The sequence below is a fragment of the Carassius carassius genome, chromosome 34, assembly GCF_963082965.1.
Source record: "Carassius carassius chromosome 34, fCarCar2.1, whole genome shotgun sequence".
Classification (NCBI taxonomy): Eukaryota; Metazoa; Chordata; class Actinopteri; order Cypriniformes; family Cyprinidae; genus Carassius; species Carassius carassius.
In genome coordinates this window covers 15,205,798-15,224,727 of record NC_081788.1, presented here as the reverse complement: position 1 = coordinate 15,224,727, position 18,930 = coordinate 15,205,798, and the positions used below count along the sequence as shown (strand labels likewise).

The following is an 18,930-nucleotide window of genomic DNA, read 5'->3' as shown; positions in this document are numbered from 1 at the left end:
AAATAGACCTCTAGTAGCTTGCTCTATTCTTTTTGTATTCTATCTGTTTTCTTTTTATTTATTATATTATTTAAAAGCCCTTGCTACGTGTACTTTAAACTAACTGAGACTTGTTACCACTTATATATCATTGCTTTTTTTGTTGTTTTTGATTGCTTCCACTGTCCTCATTTGTAAGTCGCTTTGGATAAAAGTGTCTGCTAAATGAATAAATGTAAATGTAAAACTGAAATGCGCTCATGTAAAAATACAATATTGCCGCTCAGTGCACTGAGAGTGCAAATACATGTTTGGGCATCAATAATAATGGACTCATGCATGCCTAATGTACAGCTTTTGAGTCACTGTAATTATCATTACCTTGATTGCAGTGGTCATCCATCAAAACATTACTAGTGAGACACTGGTTTGCTTTATCAAACCCCTAAGAGTAATCCTGACTTTAGCAGTGGCTCTTTAGATGTTTCGATTATTCTATCGCCCCTTTCAGATTAGATTTGAGGACACTGATTGGCTAAAGTTGATGTATTATCTTGAGTCTGTTCATATCTTGAATCAGCAAATGGCTAACCTGTTATATGGGTAATTTTTCTATCGCTCCAGAGAATAACAAAATTACGGACATGCAAGAAAAATAAATTAATGTGCGCACGATTTCCTAATTCGTTCCCTCAATTTACTAAAACGTACACATGATTACTATTGTATTCCCTCGATTTACTATTACGTTCACTTGATTTCAAATTGTGCACACGATTTAGCCTACTATTTTTTCCTGCATGCCATGTACGGGGCTCCGTACAAAATAAACTCTGACAGGCAGATGTATTTTGCACAGATGTCATATCTTATAACAGAAATACTAACTTGCATTATATAATTTACAACAGCAATAATAACTAGTATTATTATTTACATTTCTAAAGCGATTGTATCAGCCCTTGAGTACAAAAATCTGAATAATGATACCTTTAGAAAATGCACAAGAAAAAAAGGTATTTATTTTATTTACTACTACTAATACTGCCACCACAACTACTATATCTTGTTTTATCATAATCATAATAATTACAAAAGAAAAAAAGTGCAAAACATCAGGGAGCTGTTTTGTTTTTCTTTTTAAGCTAAAACATCCTTTATACCCATCACCATTTCTCAATCACTGTGTAATTTGATTACAGTTCTGACAGGTATTATAATTAGCATTTTCTTTCTTTTGTTCCTCATGGCTGTTTAAGTCACTGTCATGTTTGCTCATGGTAAAACCAGTACTGATTACCAGGGCCCCAAAGGAAGAGAGGGCCCTTGAAAAGTCTGGAATATATATTTTCGGGGGGGTTGGGTGGGGGGCACTAGGACTGCCTATGCATAGGGCCCGGGATCTTGTGCAGCGCCCCTGTGTTTGTTCACACTTTGAATCTCAAGGTAAGAAAACCTTTAATATCATTAAACAACTAATCCTGATATCACAAGAGCAATTAAAGCTATCAGACCATAGGTTACACCAACCTTTTCTCCTCCAGACCTCCCAAACATCTGATTTATTTCAATAGGATCTGCCGGATACCATGTTCTTGCTTGTCCAACTCTTACCCAGAAAACATTACCTTCTGTCATTACAGCTACAGAGTTTGTGGCCGTCATGCCAACCAGCGGTGGGCTTGTGAATGGTGGGAGACGGACAGGTTTTAACTGACCACCACTAAATACACCGGACTGGACACAGTACAATATCTCACAGCCATCACTAATGGCAGCAAGATTTTGGCTGAACTGAGGTGGACAGTGAGATTGACCATTTGAGAGAGGGTTACCAGACTGGCAGCTGAAGAAGCCACCAAATGTCACAGAGAATTTGGTTGCTGTGACATAATCATTGCTCAGACAAACCACCATACCACTAGACAAAAACTTTTGCATAAAGAAATTTGGAGGACAGCTATAAGATTTGGTAAATGGATTTTGCAAAGATGGTCCATGTAGACCTCCAAAGAGGTATCCAGAGTTCAACTGGGTTTTCTGACTGGTGGAACACCAGTAGGTGTCTACCTTTGCACGACAGACATAGTAAACATCATTACATGTTTGGTCACAACAAGTAGACATCCATAAGAAACCACATGAACGACATTTCTTTTGGCATTCGTAACGAGTATAACCTCGTTCTACTGTCTCAGAGCGTAATAGGGTGGAACTGTACTGTAAAGGGCAAGAATAATCACCTGTAGCTGGGTTTCTCTGTGCTGTCTCATCACAGATTGTACTTCCATCTGAGGTCAGTGCAGTGCATTGTTGGTAAATACCACCAAAGCTAAGATCGGTGACTGGACCCTCACAAGATGCATCATCTACATTTGCCTGAAAGTTGAAGTTTTTGGAATCTGGACTTATACACCCTGGAATGGTATTTATTTTATAGTATTGCTCTGCAGCCTGAGAAACTAACAAAGCTAATTTATTTACTGTTGGTACTGGGAGGTCTGGGAATGCTGATGGATTCAGAAAATAGTGAATCGGCAGACCGGAGCGGTCGATAGCCACCAGATTATTGAGTGTACTCTCTTGCCATTTCTGCAGAGTGATGCCTGGGTAGAATAAAGCCCCTCCATGGCTCTGAATTAATGAATATGTGATGTTATCCTGATAACCACTGGTTTGAGGGTTTTTTTGGAATCCATTGATGTCAAAATCAAATTTAAGTTTTTCAAAGAAGGAAAGACCTGCTGATGCAGAAAGAGAAGACATTTGTAACTGATTCTTTGTGACATAAGACATTTTTAAATAGTCCTCCTGCACCAAAGTGGCACCAGCATCAACACTTGTGATGACATGGGTGCCATAATCGAGTATGAGTTTCTCTGACAGGTAAGTTGCTAGACGAGTTTGATTGTTTTCAATAGCATCTGCGATTTCCTCGGCCTGTTGAGCAAAGCGGATGTCAAAAGGGAAGTCAGGATACGCTTTTACTGTGTACAGATGGTTACGGACCTAGAAAAAATAAATAAATGAAATGTAAAAGAAAAAAGAAAGACAGATAGACTCAATTAAAAAACATTTATTTCAAAGGTCTGTGTTAAGTTAAATCATAATGAAAAAAGTGTAGGTCTTCTGAATTTATCTTTTCTGTACATTCATAACAATAAGAGTGAGAAACAAGTTAATATTATGTAATATTGAATATTATCATCATTATTATATTAGTAAATACACATTACAGAGTCATCAAAATCTGCAGCAATATTTAAACTATTTACAATTCCAGAATGCTTTTTCAAGCTTTTTCTAATTTTGTTAGATGATTGTTTGACTGACTTGAACTCGTGCTGTTACAGAACTCTCCTTCACTTGGTGGGTTTTCATACGCTGGTTTTCTTTCGAGAATTTTCCATTGAGCACCGAATAAAAGGAAGCATCTGCATTGATGGAGCTTGAACTGTAACTTGTCTGTTCCAGCCATGACATGATGATCTCAGAGTTTGTTTCCACTCCGCTCACTTTCTGTGGAATGACGAAGACTTCATCTGGAATGAGATAGACTCCATCTTCTGTGGTCTGACACTGGGAATAGCTCAGATTCATCACCCGGCCCATGTCTATGTTGCGCAGGTTATCCCAGCCTCCTCCTGGCAGAACCTCCAGCGCTGGTAAACTTGAGTTTTTGTGACACTTGTTGAGTCCATTACTGGGACGAATGAGCGGATAAAGGTCACAGATGTGAATACAGCAGTAGAGCATCAGCAGACAAAATGTTTTTGACCCCATGATGGTTTGGTGTGCTGAGTAAAAATGCATTGCTCTATCAGAATTGTGTTTTATATACTGTCGAGCAAGGATTTGTGGTTTCACTGAACCAATAGGCAGTTGTGTTTTATTGAATGATCTGTATTAGAATATGAAACAACAAAAGATCTTATTGTATTACTTGTAATTATATAACCACAAAAACACATAGCAAACAGGCTACGGAAAGCAAAACTATTTTCTAATCTTTTGTTCTTTAACACACCCAAATATATAACTTTTATGTCATATCCATATTTGCTTCAATTATTATTTTTATTATTAAAAATAAAAAGAAATTCAATTGTACACATTGGAACCATTTTAACAAAATAAATAAATAAAACACAACACACCACAATCAGATATGATTTTAAAGGCAACTATAAGCTTTTTTAGAGCAAAAAATATATATTTCAAAATGTTCATCTTGTATGTTCCATGCAGGAGAAAGATGCAGGTTTTTGATTTGTTCATTAGTGTCGATATTCAGCTCTCTTGCTGAAAAATGGCTGTTCTCACATATTTGTTAAACTACAGGGGGCTTTAAAAACTTTAATTCTCTAATTGATTTAAAGGTCTACCAAAGAAAAAAAAAACAAAAGTGCTTTTCATAGTTCACAATAATGTTGACAATCCTTCAAAATGACCTTCAAACTCACATTATAGCATTGAGGTCAGACCAGAGATCAGTGTTATATGATAATGTTAATCCTATTCATCCTATTCATCATGCCAAATTCATTTGTAGTCTTCTCCTTTTGTGTGTTGTTTGTTCACCTGGATAAAATGAAAACCATTCATCATCTTTTTCAGTTCTGTTAATAATGTCATACCTTAACATTTATGGTAGAATGCTAAAGGTTTCATTTTTTTTAGTTTCTATCTTACAGAAAGATAAGATTATATGTTTGTCTCCCCCACCAAAGTAACATTCTGTGCATACAATTTATAGCCTAAGACATCTTGTGTTAACTATGTGTGCTCCCTGGGAAATAAACTAGTGACCTTGGCATGATAAACACAGCACAGAATTCCATGTTCTCTGTAATGAAAAGTCATTGTGCACGGTCTTCATTGAACCAGTAGACAGTTTTTGTTTTAATGAATCATCTGTTGCAGAACATGAAAAGATCTTTTCACTTTGCAATACATAACCACAATCACGCACAGGAATAAGACCACCGAAAGCAAAACTATTTTCTGCAGTAGCGGAACAAAAGCAGGTATCAAATCTTAAAATCAAGTCTTAAAATCTAAACAGAAATAATACAAATAATAGGCTACGAATAATAAAGAAGAATTTTCAAAATGTGAAGTTACATTCGAACACTATCATTACAAGAAATATTTTACAAATTAATGTAATTCTTTTTTTATTTACGATTATTTTTTCTATACATCTCTGTTTACGATATGATGTATCCCCTATACCTGTCTAAAAAGCAATATGCAGAAATATTCTTTATTATACATATTCTTTATATTCTTTTTGTATTTATTGTTCTCTACAAATACAAGGTCTTATGCTTTTGGGGAATATCTGCTACACCTGGGTCCAGTCAGATAAGCATCACAAGAAGCGTTGTAGGTGAAATACAGGATGCCTCTCTTTAATTTACAGCTGTGTGAATGAGATCCACGTTCAGGTCGGACCACACATTGCCCCACAAAGTCATTATAAATGACATCACTGTCCCAAACCTCAAATATGAGGTCATGACCAAACTCAATTGATCTAAAATCATAACTGATGTTCCATTCAGGATCATTATTGTCCATAATCACCTCAGTCTCCTCATACATGAGGTTGTACCAGACTTTCACATAACCGTCAGTACGTGTGAAGAGATCTGCTTTCAGGCCTGTGGCTCTCTGCACCATCACTGCTAACTTGCCACGGCCAGCTTGCATAGGACAGCAGTTGTGGTCCAGATTTGGTGTTTGTGAGCATCCTTGATTCTCCTTGGGATCTACAGAAACCATGTTCTCTTCAATATACTCTGTTACTGCTCTTTTTAGATTGTCACTAACCTCAGGATCAGCCACCAGATGATGGAGAGGGAGAATTGCATATGATATGACTTCAGGATTGTCATGCAAGCTCCTCATCCAGTTCGAGTATGCTTCAGCTGGGCTTTGGTTTAAAACAAGGTCTGGAAAGTATTTCTCACCTCCCAGCACCTCTGTCTTGTGTGTCATGAAGCCCTGGTGGAATCCCATGTTCATGTTATCTTTAAGGATTTGAGAGCATTTGTTGGAAAGCGAGATATTAGCTGGCAGGAACCCCAGATTCATCTTTAACTCAATGTTTAGGCAGTTCTTGATATCAGTCTCTGAGAAGCCCTTCAGGGTTGCAAGACAAGTTCGAAAAGCTGTGACTCGCCTCACTCGCCCTCCCAGATGAACTTGACGTATGTAGTGAGTGCCGTAAGTATCTATAGTCCTTCGGTACAGGGCTTTTGATTCCTCATCATATTGTTTCGGAAGTCGCTGGAGATGTTTTGAGAATTCAGTGCTGAGTTCTGGGTGGTCTGTAACTCTGAAACTGCAAATGAACAACAAAACGTCATCTGTCAGCAGAATCTGGCTGTGGTTTCTATATAGAAACTGTAATTTGCCTTGTGTTTTATTTTTCAGTGTTTTTGACAGTAAATTTAAGGAGGTGATAAGAAAGTACTTATTAAAGCCAATTCTGGGTTTGTTTTTCAGATAAAATCGTGATTTGGCTGACTTTTCAAGTGTTTTATGACTAAATTGTTTGGTCAGATGAGGATTACATGCTAATCTAAGCATCTTTGAGATGATGTCTCTTCCTCATAATACACAACCTCAAGTCTCACATGGAAAAGATGCACTGATTTTAAATTGTCTACATGCACTGAAGCTTCCTTTTAAAGATAATTTACATTAGGAGGTCCTAACTACAATAGGATCTTATGAGCCTTAAAAATTGTGACTGAAGAGCCTATAAGAATGAACTTGAAATACATGTAAAATGTACCCAAAGGAATGGATTCTTTTGAAAAGTTTAACATCAATTGCTTTTTAGTTGCCACCTACTCTGATATTTTGTTATCAAAGCAATAACATTCATAGAGCTACACAACGTAGGCCTAACTTTGGGCCCACTAGCCCTAAAAAAGAAAACTGCATGCATCTTGTGGAATAACTTTGTTTTTGTTCTGCTTGTATGTCAAAATCCACCCCACCAGTTCTAAAATATAAAATATTATAGTTTCAGAGTGCATTTTGTTATGTTTTATGTTTTAATTGTATGTGCTTTCTCAGTTATTAAATCATCTAACAATGAATGCATGTTCAGAGATACTGAGAGAGGGTCAGATTGTCATCATTCTTTGGAAAGGTTACAACAAACCAAAAAAATCATTATAAATACAATGCAAAATGAGTGATAGACTCACATGGAGTTACCTGTAATATGTGCAGCTGATTTCATGGAGGGCAAATGTTGCCTTATCCATTGCATTCTGAGATTGGGCAAATTTGGCAATATCTGAATGGCTCCCTCCAATAAATGCCTTTCCTATGTCATCCATGCGTAGGTCCATTTCCCAGTTGTTATTGATGAGTGATGTTGAACTCTTCATTAGGGAGTCAACAGAATGATGAAGAGCACTAGAAAGCTGTTTGCTGCAGCGACTGAATGGACGCCAGTCCCGCACAGCTGAGGGAAGTTTCTGCATCTGCCCTCCCTGAAAGCGGTTCTTGCAGACCGTACAAGTGCCGTTGACCATGTGTGACTTGACATTGATCAAAAAGGCACCTTTACGGCGCATCCTGACAATGTCAAATCCTTCGCCCGCCAGGTTGTAACCAGGCACAAATGGGGCTTTTTCACATTCTTCCTGAGAGGCTGTGTGGCAAGCTGAACTACTGTGCCAGTGTGTCAAGATCAGAGATATGCAGAGAAACACAGGGAAAACACAGTGATTTGTCTCCATGATGATTTCTAAAGGGAAAATGCAGAGGGTTCACATGTAATATTTTATTATTTCTCAGATGGAAAAACATTCATGAGGCAATATACATGCAAAAAATATTATTGTAAAATTACATAATGAAAGTCCAGACTCCAGAGTGCAGTGTATTAATTATGGCACTGAAATCTGCTAAAAGATCGATTCTGTTAAAAATATATCAGTTTACCCACCGAGAGTAGCTTTCATGCAACAGTCTCTTCCAGCTGTGTTACACCACCATATCGACCTAAAATCCTTTTCTCTGTACTTCTTTCCAAATTACAGTTTCTTCATGAAAGGTTTTAGCTGTAGTCACTTTCTGGAATGCTACTGCTGAAAAGGAGCTCTGTGTGAGTCTATGGCATTTGTGAAAGGGAGTGTCTTCCTTTCAGGCCTTTTCATCTGTGCTGGACAGATTTCATCCGCTGACTGGGTTTGTTTTGATTTAGGAATATTTTTTTTTTTTTGTGAATACCAGCTGTGCAGTGGGGGAGAGTTCTCGTGAGACTTGGTATGAGGGAATTGCGGCTGAAGTGCAAGGTCAAGATTAATCAAACAGGACATGTGGATGACAAAATGTAGCACATTTTCTGTTCACTTGCAGTTGCATGTGAGACAATGGATATCATGAAATGAAAATCATACTCATTAGCACATTGCATATGAAAGTATTGGTCAGAAGACTTCGGATATATAGAAACATATATCCAACATATATGTATTTTTCTATAAAATTATTATTATTATTATAGTATAGAAATATACATATATATATATATATATATATATATATATATATATATATATATATATATATATATATATATAATGATTAATTAAATAAATTTCATGTCAAACAGAAAGGTGTTGGGAGGGATTTTTCAATCAGTGGTGACATCATTACGCCAGTAGTTGTCATCGAGTGATTTTTTTGTTTGTTTGTTTGTTTATTATGAGTGAGTCAACGAATCAGTTTGTTCAAAAACACTGATTCTTTTTTGCCTCTTTCTTTTTCTCTTTCAGATTATAAATTATTGATAATATGTCTTTTGCTCCCCTTCCCTGTTTGTTTGAATGGATGTTATTTTGTTAATCTAAAGAAATAAAAAGTCGATCACACAAAAAAAGGTTCATTGAGGAAGGGATTGGAGTGTTGAGCAAAGTCAGAGACATCACATAAAGCATAAAGGGTTATATATGACTCTATTATAACAATAATAATAATAATAATTTGATTTTTAATAATATTTATAAACTTTTATAATTTTTTTTTTCTGGGGTCATATGTAGCCTATTATAGGTCATTCATTTCTACCTGCTGGTTTTGTTGTTCACTGTATTTTGACTTACAAGAAGTAAGTTGAGATGAAACTAGAAGTCAGTACAGTGTCTTGTAAAATAGAAGTAGTTATATTTAGCTATACTGTTGGTCTATATTAGACAAGCCTAGATGACCAGGTGATTGACTTTCCTAATTCCTGTTATTACTTTTTTGTGTGGGGGTGAGATGAAATAAGACTTGAATAATGACTGTTGTCCAGAGCAACATTGTTTAACTGAAACCTTATTTTACATAGAAGGGCTATCATTGTGATTCATGCCATGCAAAAGCAAGTTAGAGCTGATAGTTGGCGCCATCTCGAGTATAAAAGAATTTCCTTATATTTATTCACAATCTAAGTCTGGTTCGCTATCATATTGCATGCTTAAGTTAATTACATTTGCTCAGTCTTTCTCAAGAAGTTTTTATTAGTCACAAAAGCATACAAAGAGAGACATACACATATATCAGTAAAAATAATAAAAGAGTAGAAAATCATGTTGAATACAAAACCCTCAACCCTGTATTTTTCCTCAGCAACTCTAAAAGTATTTCATTTCAGAGTATTCTTATTTCACAACAATTTGTAAAATAGACTTCTGAAACATTTACGGTAATCTTTCCTCACACTTTTTTTATATACATTTTTCTTTTGCTTAATATTTTATGACATTCAGTTAACAAAAATATTTATTTTATTTTTTTTGGTTTATTCCGATGCTTGGATTGTTAGTTGTAAAAAATGCAAACATCAATCTCAAAAGGGTGTTCGACTGAAAAACAACTAGAAAAATTAAATATAAAGTTGGCAAAAGCTCCAAAAGTATCAAACATGTATTTAAAAATCTTTTGCATAGCGTATGAAGTTTCGAGCATGCAGACTCTTCATCAGACTTTTGTTAGCTGTAAAACAAATGTAAAAAGTTGCCTTTAAAGAATGTTACTGATGCTGCCAACTATTTCATAGTTATTCTAAAATGGTAACGCTTCACTGTAAATCTCTGAACAGTTATCTTAAAAAGATTATGATAGTAGGGGTTGAGTGGGGTTTTCATTAACATTTTCATTTGGTTGTTCTCTCTGAATCTCTATACTGCTCTCGTTTTCACCCTCACCATGAATCTCTTCATACCCTCTGCTCAAGCTGGTGGCAGAAAACCTCTTTCTCCTTTTCATTATAAATACCATTCCTGCAACCACAAGAGCAACCAGAACCATTACACCAATGGTCACACCAGCTTTTTCTCCTCCAGACATCTTAGAAGATGATGTGTCAAACATTGATGCCATTTGATTAATTTCACCAGGCTTTGCCAGTCTCCACATCTTAGTTTGTCCAACTCTCACCCAAGAACGATCACCTTCTGTCATTACAGCTACTGTGTTTGTTGCAATCATGCTGACCATGGGTGGTCTTGTGAATGGTGGGAGCCGGATAGGCATTAACTGACCACCAGTGAAAACACCGGACTGGACACAGTACAATATCTGACAGCCATCACTAATGGAAGCAAGATGTTGGCTGAACTGAGGCGGACAGCGATTCTGACCATTTGCAAGAGGGTTGCCAGACTGACAGCTGAAGAAACCAGCAAAAGGCACAGAGAATCTTGTTCCGGCCTCATAATCATTGCTCAGACAAACCATCATGCCATTTGACAAAAAGTGTTGGGTAAAGTAGTTTGGAGGACAACTATTAGATTTGGTCAGTGGGTTTTGCATGCCTGGTCTAAATAGTCCTCCAAAAAGGTATCCAGAGTACTCAGGGGTCTTCTGTGTTGTTGAACACCAGTAAGTTTCAACTTTTGCACGACGGACTCGGTAAGCATCACCACATGTTTGGTCACAACAAGTAGACAACCATAAGAAACCACATGAATGACAGTGGCTGTGGCATTCATAATGATTATAACCTCGTTCTACTGTCTCAGAGCGTAATAGGGTGGAATTGTACTTTAAAGGGCAAGAATAATCACCTGTAGCTGGGTTTCTCTGTGCTGTCTCATCACAGATAGCATTTCCATCTGATGTCAGTGGAGTGCATCGTTGGTAAATGCCACCAAAGCTAAGATTGGTGACTGGACCCTCACAAGATGCATCATCTACATTTGCCTGAAAGTTGAAGTTTTTGGAATTTGGATTTACACAACCTGGAATTGTATTTACTTTATAGTATTGCGCTGCAGCCTTACGAACTGATGAAGCCATTTTATTTACTGTTGGTACTGGGAGGTCTGGGAATGTCGATGGATTCAGAAAATAGTGAATCGGCAGACCGGAGCGGTCGATAGCCACCAGATTATTGAGTGTACTCTCTTGCCATTTCTGCAGAGTGATGCCTGGGTAGAATAAAGCCCCTCCATGGCTCTGAATTAATGAATATGTGATGTTACCCTGATAACCACTAGTTTGAGAGGTTTTTTGGGACGTACTTGCACCAATATCAAATTTAACCTTGTCAAAAAAGTTAAATCCTGCTGATGCAGTTATAGAAGATGCATCTGACTGACTGTCAGAGATATAAGACATTTTTAAATAGTCCTCTTGCACCAAAGTGGCACCAGCATCAACACTTGTGATGACATGGGTGCCATAATCGAGTATGAGTTTCTCTGACAGGTAAGTTGCTTGACGAGTTTGATTGTTTTCAATAGCATCTGCGATTTCCTCGGCCTGTTGAGCAAAGCGGGAGTCCAGAGTGAAGTCAGGATACGCTTTTACTGTGTACAGATGGTTACGGACCTGAGAAACAATTTTTTGATAATATGAGAAAATGAAGCAAAGATTGACAGTCATTACAGCAACTGACAATATTCAATCATTGGCTTTAAATTATAATTGTTTGTTTTTTTTATTATTAGAAGTAGTTTTGTAGATGTTCATAATTATTTATTTATTATTATTCTTTTTTGAATTGATAATTAGATTTTTATAATTCTATAGTGTAGGTAATTCAAAATTAAATTTTTCCTTATTTACACAGAAAAACTTGAAAATTATATATTCAGTCTGCTTGTCCATATAGTACATATAACTCTCATTATGACATTTTATATTTTTACTTTTGTACTTAGGCAAGGCAAGGCAAGTTTATTTATATAGCAAATTTCATACACAATGGAAAAAAGGGCTTTACATAAAAGGAAGTAAAAGTACCTACTAAAAATAAGAACTTACTTGAACTCGTGCTGTTACAGAACTCTCCTTCACTTGGTGGGTTTTCATACGCTGGTTTTCTGTGGAGAATTTCGCATTGACCACCGAATAAAAGGAAGCATCTGCATTGATGGAGCTTGAAGTTGAGCTTTTGTGTTCCAGCCATGACATGATGATCTCAGAGTTTGTTTCCACTCCGCTCACTTTCTGTGGAATGACGAAGACTTCATCTGGAATGAGATAGACTCCATCTTCTGTGGTCTGACACTGGGAATAGCTCAGATTCATCACCCGGCCCATGTCTATGTTGCGCAGGTTATCCCAGCCTCCTCCTGGCAGAACCTCCAGCGCTGGTAAACTTGAGTTTTTGCGGCACAAACGAAGTCCATTACTGGGACGAATGAGAGGATGAAGCTTGCAGACATTGATAAAACAGCAGAGCATCAGCAGACAATATGCTCTAGACTCCATGATCCGCAGGTGCTTGTTTCACACTACCTTGCAGTAATGTGATCTAAATTATATCTGGAAGATTTTAGAATTTGGTAAGTTCCTCAATAAAGCCACTTCTGTTTTTCACATCCATCAGAAAATAAAGTCATGAGACTATAAACTTCCTCTTCATGCATTGGCTACCTTGGAGACATGAACAGACAAAAGTACCTTCAACCTGTGTATAAACATTTACATGAAGGACAGTTTTATGGAATGAATGAAACAAATGTTTTTGTTGTGCTTTATGGCCTATTCTTTGGTAAATGTATCTATGTATTTCCTCTTATTTTCTGGGTCTTCATGATATATTCTTTTTTTTCCGATGATATAAAAGGGGTTGAATTATTTTTCTAAAGAAGAGGAAATGAGATTCAATGCTGCTTCTTGATTTAGACCAGTATGGACTTTCTTTTTCCTCTTTAGCATGAGAAACATTTGAAAAAAATTGCTGTGGGTGTATATGAAAAGATGAAAAACAGGTTTCTTTCCCATCATCACTTTTTATCACTTGGTGGCACAGTTTTATGCCTAAGTAAGCAGACACAGCAATGCATATACAATGAGCTAGATATCAGGATATGATGTCATGCTTAAGGCCTTCTTTTTAAAAACAAATAATACATTTTAATTAACAAATCATATTAAATTCACAATGTGACAATATACAATATACATTTACAATATATCATTTTCCACAGCATTGCAAACCATAAATTAATATAAATTGAAGGCCATACTTTACTAAACTATTAAGTTATGGGTCGAGGGGTCCAAAGTACTTCTGTGAAGACTTGATCTTTACCGCTGGGTATGGCAGTACCGGTGTTGTGCCCAATTTTTGACCCCCAGGACCCCAATCAGGTAACGAGCCGATTTAAACGAGGGGCACAACACCGGTGTTCTGAAATATTTGAGATGTCTGAGATTTTCTGTGACACTGTGCGGAGCTTATATGCATATATTTATATATGCTTATATTCATGAAGTTCCTGTTCGGGGTTAAAGTGCCACCAAAATTATTAATGCTCTTCGGATCACATAATTTTTTTTCGGTTATAATTTCATTTTAGCTTCAATAATTTTTTTTTTTTTTTTACCTGTTCATTTAGGTTGTTCATTTGTACATTGTGTCTTTATGTTTGGTATAATTATTACAGCAATTGATTTGCCTGGGGTGTCGTGAGGAGCATAAAGAGCCAACAGCCATTAAGTATTTTAATTGTATATTTTTTGTGTGTAACGTTTTACTTTGAGAGTTTGTAAATCTGTTGATAATTGGCATAAATGCATCTTTGCTGGTATAATAAAGTTTACGTTGTGATAATTCTGTCATTCCTCATTGTTTGTTTAGTTGGTAGCCTACCTAACTTCAACCAGACTTTAATATTAATTAAATGTTACTATCAATGTTATCCTTTTTAATTAATTCATTAATGGTGACATTAAAACCAAGCTATAATTTCAGAATGTTTTAGTCCTATCAGACTTAAGAAAAATGGTTCTAAACAGTACCAGAAAAGGGTTCTCCGGCTTGTAACTATATAGTACATTAATGGTGTTATTGATAGTTTTTCATTAATATTAGCATAGTAATATGATTAATATTAAGTATTATTTGTATATATTATTTATTAATATGTTATTTTCTTCTTGTTTACCTCTCTATCTGCCTTGTCTTATAATATCATGAAGTGTCTTTTAGGGTTTTACATAAAATCAACGACAACAACAACATGTCAATTAGGTACTTTTATTTTATTGAATGACCTGAAATTGTAGCAAAAATGACAGTGTTCTTAGCAGAATACATTAATGAATGACAATGGACAGAGAACATAAATAAATGCTTGAAGTAAAATATAACATAAAATAGTGAATTAAAGACCAAGCTCCAGTGAAATATCTTCATAATCCTCTATGATGCTTTCAAGTTAATCATTATCTGTATTTTGTTGTGTTTGAATGGCAGTGTCTCTCTGCAGATGATAAGGTTGTAGGATGTGACAGCATCTGAAATGCACAATTGAGTTTAGATATGTGTTTCCTTTTAGTTATTTATGTGAAAACCGTTGTTTATGAAAGACAAAAGTAGTATGTGAGCACTTCACAATGTTAAAAGGTAAAAATGCAGTGTTCGAATTGAGTCAAAGCACTTGGGGGGTCCCCCAACCCCCCCCCCCCCCCAAAAAAAAACAACTAATAATATACATATTTGTATTTATTTATTTCATATAATTTACTTTACTTTACTTGTGAATTTAATTTACTTTGTGTGTTTCATAACATGTTTTTGCAGCTGAGCATTTACTATGTAAAATTAAATAAAAATCTTTGAAATAACAAGATGGCTCTTCTCTTCTTTCCCTTGTCCATATCTGAGAAAATAATGTAAGATGTAAGTTGTAATATTATATTTGTTGTCATTACTGTGAATATATTTAAGAAAGCACTCCATGTTATTCATGCTACTTATTAAGGTTATTAATGGTGATATACTTTGAACAGTGCACATGTAGGCATTTTATTTCATTAAAAAAACTAATTTATCTTGAATGTAGTTACATAACCCTTTCATATTTTCAAGCAGAAGTTGTCATAGTTGGGTAAACTTCTATAGTGGTGAATGAGAGTATATGTTTAAATATATGTTTTGTCACAATAGTGTTTCTACAAGAGGGAAAAATAGAAATAATTTGATACGATTACGATGCTGATGACCATTAATCAATTTTGATCTCTTGATTCACTATCAATTCACATGAATAGGCCTACTGTACTTACTTTTCTTGGGTTAAACTCAGTATTTTCTTGCATTAATTAATATTCACTTGTGTGTGCTTATACGAGTATCTTTTTAAAATGTATAATCTAGTGTTTGATCATGTCTAAATATTTATTTAAATGCAAAACCTAAAAATAAGTAAGCAGTTATGACCTGCAATACTCTTTTGAGCAACTAGAGTATGTATATTTATTAGAGTGGGTAAACAATGGCATTGCAAATGGAAATTATTATTTTTCTGGCCACAAAATGACTTTAATTTGCCTCTTTGCATTGAATTTAAAATCCTTTTCTCCACTTAACCTTAAATACTACACTAATTGTATTAGGCTATACATAATAATGGAAAATAGGATACAATTCATAACAAAAACGGTTGATCTGCATGTTTGTCTTCGGCGTAATAATCAATGCATGTGTGTCTCACGCACAATTCGTGAGAGTTAGCAACCCTGCTTTATCATCGTTGACACAAAAAAAGCCTTCACCTGATGAACATTTTCATCAGTAATAATGTCCTTAATTAAATTAACACTGTTTTTGAGCAGTTAAGGTTACTAGATTTAAAATGATTTGTTTAATTCAGAATGGGTGCAATGCTAGCTCCAAACAAGATTCTATTTTTCTCAGAATTACGTTAGATGGCTAATTACAACTAACAAGCCGATAGTGAGCTAGCATCATAAGATAAAAAAAAACAACTATTGACAGACCAAGATTATAAGTGACTCTCTGATTCTAAGATAAACACTTATTCAGTAGCAATAAATTAGGTGTACCAAACAATCATAAAACAAAGAAATATTATCTTACCGTTATCGTGAGGTAAAATAATGACGAAGGATCACTCTGTCAGCCAATCACACAGCGACGTCGCGCCCGCAGTCTGTAAATTCCTTCAGAAAACAGCGTGTGGCGCACTTGAGCGTATTTTCAGATGCACATCTAATTTGAAGTAGCTTTTTATGGGAGCGGCACTTTTTACAGTCTATGGAGCGGCAGCGCAATACTTTGGTAAAAAATAGATAGATAGGGCTATGTCAAATATTGTTTCTATTTTAGTTTTAATGAAAAACCAGGGGACCCCCCAAGGTCATTTTTTTGGGCCTTATGGGGGGTCCCTTGATGCTTATGGGGGGTCCCGGACCCCCCCAGCCCCCCCTCAATTCGAACACTGTAAAAATGTATGTACTGTCTCTCATGAGACAGTTCAGCGGTTTGAGCGGCTGGCCAGGGTAAGTGTCGGGTAAGACCAGATCAGCATACCAAAGAGGAGCTTGGAGAACTTGTGATCTTGGAACAGTTACTTCGAGTTCTTCCTTTCGACAGCCGAACCTGGGTTAAGGAGCACGAGCCAATATTATATATTCAAGTTCTCAGCTCCCTAAAGGTAAAGCACGTTACACCCAACACGCTAGTGGTCATGGGTCTGAACTGAGCCACCAACCCCAAGAGATTACAGCAGGTACACAAGGGCTTAAAATTACAACTGGTCAGTGACTCATTTGTTTTTCATGTCAGCAGCCAGGGCACAAGGCTTCAGTGTGCCCGGTAAGGAAGCCTAAATTGACTGGATTTTGTTATGCCCCTAGAGAGGAATACAATCTCACTGACTTTGGTGGGGAGGGACAAACTAGTCAAATGGTTGTGGACATTTCTGTTAATGGACATTTTCTGAAAGCTTTCACGGCAGGGCCGTGCAGAGACCTTTGGAGGGGCAGGTGCTCAAAGTATAAAAGGGGCACATGGAACAAGGCTTTAAATGGCACTGTTCAAAATATCAATACAGCAATATATTGTGATGCATTCCTTGCTGATTCGCGTATCGATATGGATGATTATGTATTGATACGGCAGCAAATGCTCTGATGCAGTTTTGAAAAAGAAAAAATAGAAAAGACAATTTTAAGTTTAAAAGTTAAAAAAATATTTTCTTTCCACCTAATAATAGCTCTGGGATCAGAAACTGAAATGTCTTAAGTTGTCCCAACCTGATGGCTTTTTCTCCTCTGTTTCTACAGAATAATTAAGAACAGCTGTTATAGTAAAAACTATAGAAAATGCTTGTGCCTCTACATTTTCCTCTTTCTCACCAGCCTCTGTCTCCTGGCTTGCTGTTCCCTGCTCCCTTTCTGTCACTTGTGCCTCTACATTTACCTCTTTTTCTTCCTCTGTCTCCATCTCCTCATCTGGGGCCCGTTTCACAAACGAGGTTAAGTAAAAACTCTGAGTATGTTTACCCTGAAATGAGGGAAACTCTAGGTTTTTTGTTTCAGAATGGGAGGTTTGTCAAACCTGAGAAAGCAGGGTAAGTCAAGCCCGTTTCTGAAAGAGAGGTAACTTACACTCAGAGTCAGTTACCATGGTAACTTACACTATGAACCTAACCTGGTTGGGAGCAGGTTTTCTTCGATAAACCCAGAGTTTATTTCGGTCTCCTCCCCCTTTTTAAACACTTCATTAATGCACGCTGGAAAAATGCTCTTCTTACTAAGTGTTTTTTTTATTCTTCTTTTTTTGCCCAAATACAAATATAAAAAAAATTATAAAATAAAGATTGATTTTCTATATAAGAAAATGATATAAGAAATTTTGTCTTGTTTCCTGGGGTGGGGGGGGGGGTAGGTTGGGGTCTAAATTATATGCCAGTGTGGTAATAAAAATAATCATAATGCAAATGGTAAACCTTATTCTGAGTGTCTATTACTAAGTGCAAATCTACTGTAGCTCCGCCCTCCATCGACACATAAGGTTAAATATATGACACATGTGAATAACGGCATCAGTGGTGTAGGCACTAGGCAGTAATGTTTTTGGCACGGAAACTAGCTTATAACACTATTGATTGGGTTAGAGTCAGGCTTTTGCCGAGCTCATTCTTCTCACTTTTCCCATCACATGTCACATTAGAATTTATTTTCAATAAAAATGAACAAAATGTTCTAAAAGTGGAAGTAAAGTGTCTAACGGGTGTTTAATAATGTTACAACTATTTATAATTGTAATAAATATAATGATTTACAATGTTATTATTGCATCCTGTTAATGTAGGCCTATCACAATACTGAGGTGCAAATGTATCTGCCAGTATAAAGTATAACTAGCATCTAATTATTATTTACACTTAGTCTGTTGCAAAGAACTGCTACTTTTACATGGTAAATAGAATATATCACGATTTTCACTGTACATTTTTTTCTGTAAATAGCATCTAGAGCTACTTGCACTTAGCCTACTGTAAATAGGATCTATCGCTAAGAAATTATGTTAATTCAGCTGTTCTGTAACCGAAAACTCAGTTTCCCATCTCAGGGTAAGTCAACTCAGAGTTCAAGTTTAAACTCAGAGTTGGTTGAACCTCCTTAGTGAAACGGGCTAAGCCCAGCTCTATTACTTTCAACTCTCTGTCCATT

At 36.2% G+C, this 18,930-nt stretch overlaps 3 protein-coding genes and 1 long non-coding RNA gene across 4 annotated transcripts; all 4 read right to left on the bottom strand.

Annotated features, from left to right (window-relative positions):
• Positions 1 to 1,409: 1,409 nt before the first annotated feature.
• Positions 1,410 to 3,766, bottom strand: LOC132115165 (macrophage-expressed gene 1 protein-like). The gene is made up of 2 exons (XM_059523562.1): positions 3,313 to 3,766; positions 1,410 to 2,988 (listed from the first exon to the last, which is right to left on the bottom strand). Exons 1-2 carry the CDS (start codon positions 3,760 to 3,762, stop codon positions 1,447 to 1,449), a joined length of 1,992 nt encoding a protein of 663 aa, XP_059379545.1. The 5' UTR covers positions 3,763 to 3,766; the 3' UTR covers positions 1,410 to 1,446.
• A 1,450-nt stretch (positions 3,767 to 5,216) lies between these two features.
• LOC132114486 (perforin-1-like) lies at positions 5,217 to 8,218 on the bottom strand. The gene is made up of 3 exons (XM_059522625.1): positions 7,955 to 8,218; positions 7,216 to 7,753; positions 5,217 to 6,328 (listed from the first exon to the last, which is right to left on the bottom strand). Exons 1-3 carry the CDS (start codon positions 7,968 to 7,970, stop codon positions 5,305 to 5,307), a joined length of 1,578 nt encoding a protein of 525 aa, XP_059378608.1. The 5' UTR covers positions 7,971 to 8,218; the 3' UTR covers positions 5,217 to 5,304.
• A 1,276-nt stretch (positions 8,219 to 9,494) lies between these two features.
• LOC132114485 (uncharacterized) lies at positions 9,495 to 9,885 on the bottom strand. The gene is made up of 2 exons (XR_009425329.1): positions 9,691 to 9,885; positions 9,495 to 9,652 (listed from the first exon to the last, which is right to left on the bottom strand). It is a non-coding gene; the product is annotated as an uncharacterized LOC132114485 (long non-coding RNA).
• Positions 9,886 to 9,900: 15 nt separating this feature from the next.
• Positions 9,901 to 12,772, bottom strand: LOC132114483 (macrophage-expressed gene 1 protein-like). The gene is made up of 2 exons (XM_059522624.1): positions 12,262 to 12,772; positions 9,901 to 11,826 (listed from the first exon to the last, which is right to left on the bottom strand). Exons 1-2 carry the CDS (start codon positions 12,709 to 12,711, stop codon positions 10,108 to 10,110), a joined length of 2,169 nt encoding a protein of 722 aa, XP_059378607.1. The 5' UTR covers positions 12,712 to 12,772; the 3' UTR covers positions 9,901 to 10,107.
• Between the last annotated feature and the right edge of the window lie 6,158 nt (positions 12,773 to 18,930).